At 40.6% G+C, this 14,565-nt stretch overlaps 1 protein-coding gene across 3 annotated transcripts in view; it reads right to left on the bottom strand.

Moving 5' to 3' along the window:
- The window catches only part of LOC117872756 (adenylate cyclase type 2), a 156,909-nt gene that overhangs the window by 35,721 nt on the left and 106,623 nt on the right, over positions 1-14,565 (bottom strand). For all 3 annotated transcript variants that reach the window (XR_004644594.1, XM_034761513.1, XM_034761514.1), the window contains exon 13: positions 11,157-11,276. Coding sequence is in view for 2 of the 3 variants with exons in the window: in XM_034761513.1 (XP_034617404.1) it covers positions 11,157-11,276 (120 nt within the window). In the remaining variant the exon portion in view is untranslated. The remainder of the gene's footprint in view (positions 1-11,156; positions 11,277-14,565) is intronic.

The following is a 14,565-nucleotide window of genomic DNA, read 5'->3' as shown; positions in this document are numbered from 1 at the left end:
ACCTTTATTTGATAGCACAGTCGGATACAACTGGAGATCCAGTTGGAAAGTGTCTGGGTAGAAATAGGTGTCCTTTTGGATCGCTCTGCAATGGAGACAGAGTCTGGAAGAGTTCCTAAGAGGTTTGGTTCTATCCAAATAAAAGGACAGAGCCCTGTGTACATCCAGTGTATGCATCATGGATTCGAAGGAGTTTGCATGCAGTTTGGGGAAGAAGGTTGGTAGGTCTATAGGTTCATTGATGTGAAAGGACAAATGCACTTTTGGAAGAAATTTGGGGTGTAGTTGGAGGGTAACTTTGTCCTTAAAAAATATTGTGTATGGTGGGTCTGCCATGAGAGCTGCTATTTCTCCTGTGTGTCTGGCAGAGGTGATTGCCACTAAAAATGCTGTTTTCATGGAGAGGTGTAAGAGAGAGCATGTGGCTAGTGGCTCGAAAGGTTGTTGAGTCAGGCATGTTAATACTAAATGGAGGTCCCACAGAGGGGTAAGGGGTTTAATATCCAGGTATAGGGACTGGAGCCCTTTGGGAAAACACTGGTGATTGAATGGGCAAAAACAGAGGTATCGTCGATCTTGTGGTGAAAAGTTGTAATAGCAGCTAAGTGGACTTTGATTGGAGCTGAAAGAAAGGCCAGATTGCTTAAGGTCTAAGAGGTAGTCAAGTATTAATGGAAGAGGTGCAGAAGTGGGAGGAGTTTGTTTGGTCGAGCACCATTGTGTGAATCACTTCCACTTTCGGAGCTAGGTGATCCGAGTAGATTGTGTTCTGCTGTGTAAGAGTACTCTTTGAACCTGTTCTGAGCATGCTAGTTCATTTTCTGAGAACCATGTAGGAACCAAGCTTTGAGGTGAAGCATGGATAGGTTGGGATGGAGAAATCAGCCATGTTGCTGCGATAGGAGGTTTGGAGTGAGAGGCAATGGAATCGATGGGTGAATTGACATTCTGGTGAGGAACGGATACCATGATTGTCTGGGGCAATCAGAATTACTGTGGCACAACCTGTTCGTATCTTTTTCAGAACCCTGAGAAGTGGTATCAGGGGAAATGTGTACAGTAAGTTTTGATTCCATGAGATCATGAACACATCTCCTAGGGAATTTTTGCCCAGTCCCGCTCTGGAGCAAAATTCGGGACATTTCTTGTTCTTCGCAGTTGTGAAGAGGTCCAGTGTTGGGTAGCCCCAAATGTGGAATATGTTGCGTATGACCATCTCGTTTATCTCCCATTCGTGATCCCCAGGAAATCGTCTGCTTAGTTCATCCACAGTGATATTCAGGGCCCCGGGTAGGTAGGCGGCTGATATCTGGATGTTGTGCACAGACACCAATTCCAGAGCTTCATAGCTTCTGTGTAAAGCGAGTGAGATCGAGCTTCTCTCTGTCTGTTTACATAGAACATGCAGGTTATGTTGTCTGTCATTATTTGAACATGTTGGTTCTGAATGAATGGGAGGAAGTGGCGGCAGGCATTGCGTATAGCTCAAAGTTCTAGGACGTTTATATGTAGGGAGGTTTTGGTGGGAGTCCATAGTCCCTGGGCCGTATGGTTGGACATATGTACTCCCCTTCCTGTGAGAGATGCATTGGTAGTCATTACAATGGATGGAGCATCCTGGAGAAAAGGGACTCCTGAGCAGAGGTTGGAGGGAACTGTCCACCCTAGGAGGGAGTCCTTGACTCTGAAGGGTATGGATAGAGGCTTGTTTGGAAGGTGTACGTTCGGTCTGTAACTGTGGCCATCCAAGCTTTGAAGCACCTCATGTATAGGCGTGCATTCCTGACCACGAAAGTACACGAGTTCATGTGGCCTAAAAATTGTAGGCAGTCCCGAGCAGTGATCTGAGGACTGATGCAAAGTTTTGTGACCAGGAGTTTTATGGTGTTGAAACGGTCGAGCGGGAGAGATGCTATTCCCTTCTGGGAATCGAGGTGTGCTCCTATGAACTCCAGTTGTTGGGTAGGAGATAAGGTGGATTTTTTTCTGTTTATTTGTAGGCCGAGGGATAGGAAGCATTCGATGGTCGGCTGGGTGGATCGAAGAGTTTCATCGAGTGTTGAGGCTTTGAGGAGACAGTCGTCGAGGTAAGGGAACACCCCTGTTTCCTGAGGTAGGCAGAGATGACAGCTAGGAGTTTGGAAAAAACATGGTGGGCAGTGGATAGGCCGAAGAGCAACACCATGTATTGAAAATGTGTTGAACCTAGGGTAAAACAAAGAAAATGTCTGTGGGCCAGATGTATAGTCACATGAAAATAGGTGTCCTGTAGGCCGAGGGCTGAAAACCAATTGCCCTGCTCCAGCGCTGGGATTATGGTGGTGAGGGTAACCATTTTGAACTTTTGCTTTTTGATGAATTTGTTGAGCCTCCTGAAGTCAAGAATCTCATCATTTTCTTTTCTGTTAAAAAGTAATGGGAGTAGAAACCTTTTCCTCTGCGTTTTTTTTGGGCACAGCTTTCACTGTTCCCAATTGCAGGGGGAGGAGTTTTTTGGAGGAGCAGTTGCTCGTGAGAGGGGTCCCTGAAGAGGGACGGGGAGAGTGGATGGATGGGAGGCAAGGATACGAAAGGGACTGAATAGCCAATTGTGATGACCTCTATAGCCCACTTGTTGGTGGTAACGTTCTGCCATTGATGGGAGAATGGGTGTAGGCAGTGTCCAAAAATAGGGGCAGGTGATGTCAGCGCTAAATTGGGAATAGTATTTTCTAAACCCTTGACCAAGTCTTCAAATTTGCTTATTAGTCAGAGGGGGTTGAGATGATGCCAACGAGTTGGGATGGCAGCGTTGATACCTGGGTCTCTGGCGTTGCTGTTGCTGTTATTGCTTATGTGCTCTATGAGATTGATGGGCATATGTGGGGTAGCATGGACATTGGTAAGGTTGGTATCTATATTGTCTCCTTCTGGTTGTAGGGGTTTGGATTCCTAGAAACTGGAGAATTGCCCTGGAGTCCTTCATCGAATGAAGTACATAATTCGTCGTGGAGGTAAAGAGTTTGTCACCATCGAAGGGGAGATCCTCAATGGTACTTTGGACTTCCCAAGGAAAGGAAGAGGATGAGAGCCATGAACCTCAGTGCATCACAATTGCTGTGGCAGTGAATCTTGCTGCAGTATTGGCCGCATTGAGAGCGGCCTGAAGAGTGGTACAGGAGATGATTTGTCCCTCAGAAACTATGGCTGTAAATTGTTGTTTCTTTTTCTCTGGCATGTCATCAATAAATTCCATGAGTTTACTATAGTTTTTGTGGTCATATTTTGCCAGAACGGCTGCATAATTAGCTATCCAGAATTGTAATGTGGAAGACCCGTATACCTTACACCCGAGCAGATCTAATCATTTACTGTCCTTGTCAGATGGGGTGGAGTGGGGAAACTGGTGCTTGTTCTTTTGCTTCTACTATCAGCGAATTTTGGCGCTGGATGAGTGAAAGGAATTCAGAACCCTTGGAAGGAATAGAGTACTTCCGATCTGCTCACTTGCAGGTAGGTAGGCTTGCAGCCGGTGTTTGCCAGATGGCTTTGGCAGGTTCCATGAGGGCTGCGTTGATAAGGTAAAATGCAATCCTGGAAGAAGTAGATGGTTGTAGGATGTGGGTTAGCTCATGCTGTTGTTCAGGAACTTCTTCCAGGTTAATCCTTAGCATATTGGCAACTCTTTTAAAAAGGTCCTGATATTTTGAGAAATCATCTGAAGACATCGGGAGAGGAGGGAGTAATGCTTCATCTGGTGTAACTACTGGGTCTACTGGGTTGGAGGAGGTAGACCGTGATTGATCCTGCAGGTGTGAAGGAGCTGCCTGATGTCGTGACTCAGTGGCAGATTCGTCTACTGGCGGTACCGACCAGGTCTCACCCCTGCCTTTGGTGGCATAATGAGTGTGATCCCGAGTATAAAGGGTCCATGGAGCCCAATATTGCCACTGTGGTGGGAAGGGCATGGGTGGTGCCATCCACGGGTTTGCATACCATGGGGCAGGATCCTGGGAGTAGAACAAGGTAGCTTTTTTATGACTCATGTTGATTGGGGTCTCTGAATGGGAGACCTGATAGGGTGAAAAGTCTCCCTGCAGCACAGATTCCTCATCACTGGAGAAGTGTGAGTTAGCAGGACAAAGCTGTCCGGACCTTGTGTGAGTGTCCGGAGAGAAGTAGGTGTTAAGTAGGGATGACTGCAGGATAAGTGACACCTGCAGGTCCCTTGACTGAGTAAATTGTGGTGCCGCAGCAGGGCTGCATGACAGGAATTTGCTGTGCAGGAGGGTTCATCTGCACTGGTGTTCTGTGCCTTGTATCATTCCCGGCAAGTTCAGAGGATGACAGTACTGGAAGAGTGAGACCAGCCTGCGGGGGGCCAGGCAGGCTAATATGTGTTGGCACTGCATCCTTCGCGGTGCCAAACATTGCCATCTGAGAAGCAGGCAGCTGGAAGCCCGAAGCCTCGACACTGGTGTTTTGTGCTATCGCCGCAGCCACAGGTGGATTTTGCATGGTGCCAGAGGAGGACGGCACGTCAAAAGTGCTGAGTTGGGGAAATGCCGGGAGGGAGGTTGTAGACCTGCCCAGCGAACTTTTGGCTCTCGGTGTATCCTTTATGGTTGAGAGAGGCTGCTATTTTTTGGAAGAGCAGTTTGAGTCTCAGCTCCCAGTCCTTACGTGCCCTGGATTTCAGTTTGCTGCATTGGACACATTTTTTGGGGATGTGAGATTCCCCCAAGCATTTTATACATTTCGAGTGGCCATCTGAGATGGGAATGGCATCATGGCAAGTCTGGGGAGCCAGGCATGTCAGAAGTGGCTGCCGCTGCAGGAACAAGAAGGGTTTTTCTTTTTTCTTTTTTGGAGACAGGAGATAGGGGAAGAGGTATCTAACTACTACTGGGAAGCTAAGCTAACAAGGAACATTATTTTAAACAAGGGGAGAGAAAGTTCTCTGATGAGTCTGCTGAGTTCTGTCTCAGGCTGGGGACGGTAGAAAAGGAACTGAGGAGACCGGTCATGCATGCGTATTATTAAGGCACGCTCTGCGCGTGCTGTCAAAATCTCCAAATGAAGGCGCAGGGGCGCACCAACACCTGGAGTGGAGCACCCACAGGGACATCTCTTGAAGAAGAAGAATTCTTCTTTTGACTTAGCGTTGTTTACACAGGGACTTTGGCAGGCTTAAATATGCCACTAGGTGTTAATCCCCAGGAGGCCTTCCTGATTTATAAGAGAAAAAGACATCCCTTTGGGGATATAAGGAACACAGAGAGAGGCTAAGGAGAAAAAGGAACCAAGCAAATTGATTGCTGTGATGGGTTCTGGCCAGCCTGGACAGAAAGGGCTGGAAAGGAGACTGTGGATGAGAGGAAATCATCTTGAATAAAGGTTGTATCTTGCTAGTTTAAATTTTAGATGTGTGTTTTCACTTTCTTTGCTTGTAACCATCTCTCTACTTTTATCTCTTTTATTTGGTATTGATTCATCCATGCTTTGTTGTTAATATTTATTTATTTGTTTTGTTTTGCTTTCCTTATAAATCAGCCATGTGGTGTGAGTTCAGTAAAGTATGTGCTTCTAGAAAGCTAACAGGTTGGAGTGTTGTGCTGTCTCTGTAAAAGCAGCAAACCTAACATTTTCTCTGTTAGGGTCCAGTGAGAGGGACTGGTCACTACAGTACAACAATTATGGGGGGAGTTCAGAGCTGGAAGGGTACTGAAGTCAGCCTATAAAGAGTAAACAAGTTGGGCAACGCCAGGGTTGGTTGTGCACTGCTGGCAGATCGTTGGGGTCAGATCACTGAACCAAAGCTGCACAGCCACAAGACACCCAAGGGTTACAAGGCAAATGGTGACTAACCAGCTTACTGTCCTGAGTGAACTCGGAAACGTCATTCCTGTAATAGCACAGAGCTTAGAGTAACTGCAGGCTCTGCTTGCAGGATTTGTAATCTCTGAAGCAGTAAGCACAGAGCTTATAAACTCCATAAATATTGTACTTATACAGACGGTGGGAAAATAAAGAAATAACTAAAATGAGGGAATCTAGAAAGCTCAAACTGGGTCTATGCTTAAGATATACATTTACATCAAATGTAAAGCCTTCAGGCCAAATCTTCTGTTGAGTTATGAGTGGAGAAGAAAACTTACAAAAACTACTATTTTTTCTAGGACTTATACATCGAAAAATGGTTTGTATTAAACTTTCCTGAAACATTTTTCTCTGGCCTAAGACTAAACGTGAAAAACTTCAGGTCAATTTTTGTTTTGTTTTTGGTGAAAGTGAGACTGGGTTGTCAAAATCAGTGCTGAAATGGAAAGACAATTATAGTATATTCTCACTTATGGAGTCTTTATCACATTCTCCAAAGCGAGAAACCACAGAGTACCTGAATGTTAAGGATTTATACCTCAAAAAAAAAAAGTTACTTTTCTTAGACCATGTACATTTTATTTCTCATTAAGATATTTCTGAAACACTGCTGGCTTGTCGATAGAAGTATGTTTGACTGAACCTGAATCACCATATACTCATTTTGGGAGATCTCTACTATGAGTGCTTTGCACAGCACAATCAGCCATAGTTAACTTGTGATTTTAATTTTTCTCCAGTGCTTCTTATAATTTATTGCTGCTTGAAATAAGCAAAAAGTCATTCTTGTTCAGAAAGAGATATTAAATCTTCATTGATTATTGCATTCTTTTTAATGGTGCCTTTTATACTATTGTGAGTTCAATCTATATAAAGTACCAGAATCTATTTTTCTACTATGTAAGCATCACTACTTTTGAAAGTGCTTTTCATATTGGAAAAATGTTAATGTTTGTGCATCCAAAAAGAAACACAAAGGTCAAGAAACTTTGTTGTGAAGAAAAGAGCACCAGTTAGAAATAGACAGCCCAATTTGCAAATGCTGTCTCAATGGGTATGCCTAATTCAAGTTGAGAAGCCAAAAATGTAGATACCTCAGATTGCAGTGCATTTTTGAAAACATAGCCCTAAGTTTGTCTCTTTCATTTTTTTGGTTATGTCTATACTACAGCCTATGTCAACCTAACTTATGTCACTCAGGGGTGTGAATATTTCACCCCCTGAGCAACATAAGTTACACCCACATAAGCGCTGGTGTGCACAGCGCTATGTCGGCAGGAGAACTGCTCCCACTGACACGGCTTCTGCTCTCGCAAAGGTGGCACAGAGCATCTTCAGCAGATGTGCTGCTGCAGCGCTGTATGTATAGACATGTCCATGGTTCTTATACATTATCTTACTGCTCTTCTGTCTGGGTTCCCAACATTGCATGGGAAAATTTAAATCCCTCAAGAATCATGTTTTCAGTTAAACAAAGTTTAAAGCCATGGAACCATTTGTATTTGTAGCAAACCTACCTTTTGGATTAAAACTACTAGGCAGTTTCCGTTAAAGTACTGTGATTTGGACCCTTCTTCCCCCCCTCAATCCCTCCCACTCTTCAGGGCTGGGAACAGGGTGGGCTGGGGTAGGCCTAGCCCAGGGTATAAAACTGTGCAAAAAGCTGCCACCTCTGCATAGCCACCTAACTAATTCGTGCAAAAGATCCATGCGGCCAATAGAACAGACAGGATAGAGGACATAGATAGGGTTTGAGAAAGGAACAGCAAGGGGTAAAACATATGAAAAGCCAATACCACTGGAATTACCTTAATGTGCATTGTGAGCTTTCTGATCCCTCTCAGAGAGCACAAAACTGCAATCTAGCAAACCAGTGACATCATAGCTTTCTGGCCACCCATTTTCTGCCCTGACTGGGTCAGCATGGAGGAAGAGTTCATCTGCATAGCTGGCCAGAATCTATAGATTTGTGGGACTTTTATATAAAGGATTGTTTTCCTTCTCATGTACTTGTAGCCTCACCACTAATCTTCTCCTTCATACCCTTGTAGGGCTCAGAGAAGGTGAGTACAGAATACCCAGACAGCAGCTATTTCAAAGCCACAGATCTGTGCTATTGCCAATGCTTGTGATTTGATCACGAGACTTGTGGTATTTGGTATTTTTCTTAAAGCTTTAGGCCCTGGAGTGCTGTGATTCTGAGATTTTCAGCATTTTTAAAAAGAAAAAAATAAGTTGTTAGCCCACCTGGTTGTGGCGGACAGCTTGAAAATATGAATTCAAAGGCTCAACATCCAGAGGCACATAAAAAGAACTCCAACTGCATTATAAAAAAATCTCATGATATTCTGGGAGCTGAGTAATAAATTTTGAACATTTGGGGCTGGCAATACTGGAATTGTTATTGTATTTTGTCTCTCACAGGAGGAGATCATATGGGTCTAAAAGATATAAATTCTGCATAACTTCTAACATTTGGAAACCATTTTGCAGCCTCCTACCAAAACAAAAAGACAAACAATCGCTTTGCAACTGATTAAGTATTCCCTGACAAGTCTTGTATAACAGCAGAATGAACAGTAATGTAACTAAGAACATCTCATATTGCAGCAAAAAATATTAATTAGCATGGTTCCAAATAGGGCTCAATTCTTCAGGGATTGAAGCATTTTAAAAATCTCTTATTCATTCATTTTAGTTTGCATACTCAACAGAACTGTCAGCTTCACTTTTTATAAGTCACAGGCAGTTTCTCTGTGGGAGTAATGTTTAATGCCATTATACACATATACAAAAGACTGACTTTTAATTTTAAAAAAGAATGTTTTGCCACCACGAGTGCTCAATGTACCATTCAATAAACATAGAATAGTTTTTTTATCTATAGATTTTTAATTTTTCTAAATCAGTGATTGATTAATAATTCAAAAGGATTTTGCCTCTCCCCTGCTGTCTTTATCAAGCCAGAAATTATGAGCTCTGAAATGCTTTGTGTGGTTTAGAATGGAACTACTGTACAATTAGGAGGTTTTTAATAGATAAATAGGAAAGAGGAGTGTTAAAACCTTTATTCCCACCATAAATTATTCACTATATCTGAATTATTAACAAAGCAATGACAATATTTTTGTCTCTTTCTGTCATAACTAAGTTAACACATTTATTAAGTGACAGACAACATGGTTTCTCCATGTAAAGAATGCATTTTGATATTATTTAAATTTAAAAAACATATTAAAGACCAGTTACTATAAATAGTTGCAATACCATGAAGATCTGGGTACCTTGGTAAGATAGTGTCAAACAGAATATTAAACTTATCCTTTATTGTGGTGAAAAAAACCCTCAAAAGAATTATAAAAGCACAACAAAATAACATATGACAAAAGTGAATATAAAATGTTTCTGTTTAAAATAAGATAAAAATAAATTAGTGCACTGACAGTTTTTCCATGTATGTACATACAGAGGACTGGGGAAGGTTTAGGTCAGTTTATTTATAGCAAAAGCTCTTTAATCATATCCTTACATAGTAAATAAATGTGCTACCAATAAGCTATCAGCTCACACTAACAGATTAGAAGATAAATGTTTGACACCTCCTGAAATCTTCTTGGATGCCAGAACTCCTCGCAAAATATCATATTCCAAAATGTTTCAATTAAAGAAGAGAGACTACACTTTTATTAAATTTTTTGCAAAAAATATGCCCCTTCTTTAGGCCCACTGACCTAGAAATAAAAATGTGCGTGAAGTTTATCCCCATTTAGATTAGTTGTTTTCACACTGACATAAAGTGAAAACGAGTGAGCGTTGCAAGAGGTCAGTCCACCAATCAGGCCCTCACTGATTAAACATTTCTTTCAGAATTAATTAAAATGATGTTTATAATTAACACATTATCTAGTTAATCTTTACAACACGCCTCTGAATTAGGCATTATTTTCATTTTATAGATTGGAAAACTATGCCAAAGATGTTGAGTGGATTGCCCAAGGCCACAGAAGGAGACAATTATTATAGGCAGAACTCAAAGAGTTTAAGCCTGGAGGGACCATTACATCATCTAGCCTGACTTCGTGTATATCACAGGTCATTAAATTTCACCCAGTTACCCCTGTACTGAGGCCAATAACTTGTGTTTAACTAAAACATATTTTCCATAAAGGCATCCAGTCTTGGTCTGAAAGACATCAAGAGAAGGAGATTCCACCACTCCTCTTTCTAATTTGTTTCAATGTTTAATCATTCTCAGTGTTAAAATATTATGCCTAATTTGAATGTGTTTTGCTTCTGCTTCCAGTCACTGGTTCTTGTGATGCCTTTCTATACTAGAATAGAAAGCTCTTTAGTACTAGGTATTTTCTCCCCATGAAGGAAGTTAGACATTAAACAAGATACCTCTCAATCTTCTTTTTTTGATAAGCTAAATAGATGGAGTTCTTTAAGAATCACTGTAAGGCACTGTCTCCAGCCCTCAAATTGTTTCTGTCTCTCTTTTCTGGACCCTCTCCAAATTTTCAGCATCCAAGGATCACACTAGCCTCTTTCCCCCCCCATAGCTTTGCACTGGAAGCTCATGTTGAATTGCTTGTCCATGATGACCCCCCCAATTCCTTTTCAGAATCACTGCTTTCCAGGATATAGTCCCTCCATGTTCCTAAATGTATGACCTTGCATTTGGCTGTATTACAGTAAACTTGTTTGAATGGACCCAGTTAACCAAGTGATCCAGATCGCTCTGTTTGACTGCCTCATCCTCATCATTATTTATTCCTCCTCCAGTCTTTGTTTCATCTGTAAATTTGATCAGCAGTGATTTTATATTTACTTTCAGATAATTGATGCAAGTGTCAGGCCTAGTACTGATACCTCTGGAAACCCACTAGAAACACGCCATTTGATTGTGATTCTTCACTGACAATTACTTTGAGATCTGCCAGCTAGTCAGTTCCTAATCCACTTAAGGTGTGCTCTACTGATGTAGAATGGCATTTTTTTAGAATTAGAACTCCAGAGTTCTTGGCTACTAGACATTCTTCCAAACCTCTTTCTTAATCTGAAATTCATTGAAATTCAAAGTTAGGGCCTGATTTCCAGAAGTGCCGAGGCCCTGCACCTCTCCTTGACTTCAAATGAAGTTGTGAGTACTCAGTACCGCTGGAAAAAGAATCAACCCTTTGGAGGCTTCTTGAAAAAATCCTCTGAGCTGCTAAGCCTCAAAAGGTCCAGTGACAGTAGGTCTAATGTAGCCATTGCAAACTATAAAAAAATAAAGAAATGTAAAATGAACTTACTGGTAGGTAAAAATAGTTGTTTTGTATGTACCACAGTGTTTGAGCACTTGATTCGGGAAAACTTGCATTTGATGAATTAAGAATCGGGATGAAACTTATCACAGGATCATCCAGGAAAAACTAGAGGAAAATAATATGAAGTTTGTTAGTGTCTTCAGTGGTGACAGATCAAAGAAGTAAATGGCATGTGAGGGAAAAGCTCAATCATTAATTACTTATTTTGATGGAAGCAGAATCAGAGGTCCCAAGTCATTTTTGAATGGAATGCAATGGGGTTTATTTTCAAATTACCATCATGTGTGCCCACAGTGCAAAAGAAAATACATCATGAAGTACTTTGGTGTAAACTTATATTTAGGCTGGGCAGAATTACATTTTTAAAATAATTTTGGCAGAGAATATTGATATTTATTTTTAAGCATTTTTAATTCAAATTTTCACAAGTGCAAAATTAAGGAGGGATCAGACAATTATTTAATAATAGACATTGAGATTCAAAAAGTTAAAGCTTTGTAACTGTTAAAACACAAATAGTCAACATCACATGTATAAGCAAAGTAAATATCATTAAATAATACTAATAAGTTCTCAAACAGCATTTTTGTTACTTTGTCTATCTGTAAATTTTTATTGTCGTAGATGAAATATTTTTTGCCAGCTTGTGTGTGTGTGTGTGTGTGTGTGTGTGTGTGTGTGTGTGTGGTGACATCACCATTTACCAATACAAATTTAACCCTTCCAACCTACATTCATCTACCTTCAAGCATTGCCATTAAGCAGTCTAGAGCAATCTGTGGAACTAGAAACATAAGTTTTATTATACTATGAACACGTACCCAGTGCCAGGTGAAATAGGAGACTGAGTAAAACAAAAAATAATAAAAGAATACACAAGGGGAAAAATACATAGAAATGTTATCAGTTTTCATGAACCAAACACCAATTACTTCTGAAGTATGTGTTTGTATTTTTCTCTCTTTCGTCAAACCATCTCCACTTGCTATCTCACTTATGTCACTTTGGAGATTCTGTAGTGCCTATATACACGGTATTTTAATGTAGCATTCTCTTTTCTCTCCATTAGAGATAGCTCAGCCTCTGNGAATGGCTGAGCCATTACAAACATTGAATCTATCTCCCCTTGTAAGTATTCTCACACTTCTTAACTGTCTGTACTGGGCTAGCTTGATTATCACTTCAAAAGTTTTTTTTCTCTTAATTAATTGGCCTCTCAGAGTTGGTAAGACAACTCCCACCTGTTTATGCTCTCTGTATGTGTGTATATATATCTCCTCAATATATGTTCCATTCTATATGCATCCGAAGAAGTGGGCTGTAGTCCACGAAAGCTTATGCTCTAATAAATTTGTTAGTCTCTAAAGTGCCACAAGTACTCCTGTTCTTATTTTGCCAGTTTCTAGAGCATCAGTTATTGGCCACTGCTATGTTCTTAACGTTTTATATGTGTGCATTGAGCCCAAATGGGTCTTGACTCCTAATGTACCCTTTTAAAATCTGTACGTTTCTACATTAGTTTATTTGGTTTTTTTTTAAACATGTTTCAGCCAATTCTAGATTTGATGACAAAAAGACAAAGTATTATTTTTCAAATATTAAAAAAAGTGAAGAAAGAATAGTAAACTTCCTAACTTCACTTAGCTGCCTAAGGTAAATGTCAGACTCATCAGATTTAAATTTATTGAATAAATATGATGCACGCAACCATGTAGTTAAATAAGTTTACCTTCTCCCTTAATATATTTACAAGAGTCTGTCAACAGATGCCAGACACGGGGTAAAATTTTGAAATAACATTGAAGAATTTAGTTACACACCTACCATTAACATTAATAGAAATCACAGAGATAAATCCTGCCCTTCTTTAGATCTCTGACACCAGAATTCATTTAAGGGATAAGCACTGGGAACTGTGTTTTATGAAGCCTTAATCAAACCCATCCAATGTAATAAATCTCCATAATATACTAAATTAAACTCAAATTTTCCTCTGTAATCCCTGTATTATATCATTGTCGTACCCAAAAGGAATACTCTGTAGAGGCATAAAGATTTCTTCATTGAACTATAAGTGTATCTTTTTGATAAACAGATTGTAAGGCAAATCTTATTTAAATATATAATGTGTGCATATCAAGGCTTTAAAATAATCACACTTTAGAAAATAATTTATAGTGCCAAATTATCTGTGGGTGTAAATTCACATATTTATAGATTCCAATATCAGAAGGGACCATTGTGAACATCTAATCTGATCTGCAAAACACAGGTCATAGATGATCTCCAAATTAATTTCTGCTTCAAGTAAAACAGCTGTGGTTGAATTAGAGCATATCTTTTAGAAAACAAATCCAATCATGATTTTAAAATTGCCGGTGATGGAGAATCCACCACAATCTTTCATATGTTATTCCAATGTTTAATTATTTTCATGTGCCTTATTTCTAGTTGGAATTTATCTGAATTCAACTTCCAGCCACTGGATTTTGTTACACCTTTGTCTGCTAGATTGAAGAGCCCTCTATTTTCAAATTTCTATTCCTCATGTAAGTACTGACAAACTGATCAAAATCATTCCTGGATAAGCTAAATAGATGGAACTTTTTGAGTCTTTCACTGCATAACATTAACACGACATTACCACAACTTAACAGCGACATCTACTTCCTGAGAAAATGCAAGAAACAAAACATTATTCCCAGAGGACTCACCATCTATAACCTTCTGATCATCTCCTACAAATCCAAATATGCTGAACAGCTCTGCAGAAGGTCTTCAGAAAAACGGAGAAACCATCTCCTGCACCTCACATACTCCAGAAGGAACCACTCAAACAAGAAAAAGGAGGTTTATTACCTGTAACTGGAGGTTCTTCAAGATGTGTGGTCCCCATCTGTATTCCACTGAGGGTTATGCATGTGCACCATGCGCCCAAAGTTAGAGAATTTGAAAGTAGTGTCTGTTGGTCCACCCATGAGCCCTGACTTGCCTCATGCTTCTGTTCAAGGTGATAAAGGGCAGGGTGGACCGACTTCATCTTCAGTTCCTTCTCCATCATGAATCAGACAGATTCATAGCAAAGGGGAAGGAGGGTGGGAAGTGGAATACAAATTGGGACCACACATCTCGAAGAACCTCCAAGTGCAGGTAAATAACTTCCTCTTCTTTGAGTGATGGTCCCTATTGTATTCTGTTGAGGGTGATTGACAAGCAGTACCTAAGTTGGAAGAGGATGTGAAGATGAGGACAGAATGGTTGTGCGAAGAACTGCCACATCGAAGGAGGAGTCCGCTGCAGAGTCCTGCACTAACATGCAGTGTGTTGCAAAGGTGTGCACAGAACTGCATGTGGCCGCTTTACATATGTCCTGAAGCAGCTAGAAAGTCTAGAA

This window comes from Trachemys scripta, chromosome 2, assembly GCF_013100865.1.
Source record: "Trachemys scripta elegans isolate TJP31775 chromosome 2, CAS_Tse_1.0, whole genome shotgun sequence".
NCBI lineage: Eukaryota > Metazoa > Chordata > Testudines > Emydidae > Trachemys > Trachemys scripta.
This window is presented reverse-complemented; position numbering and strand designations above follow the sequence as displayed.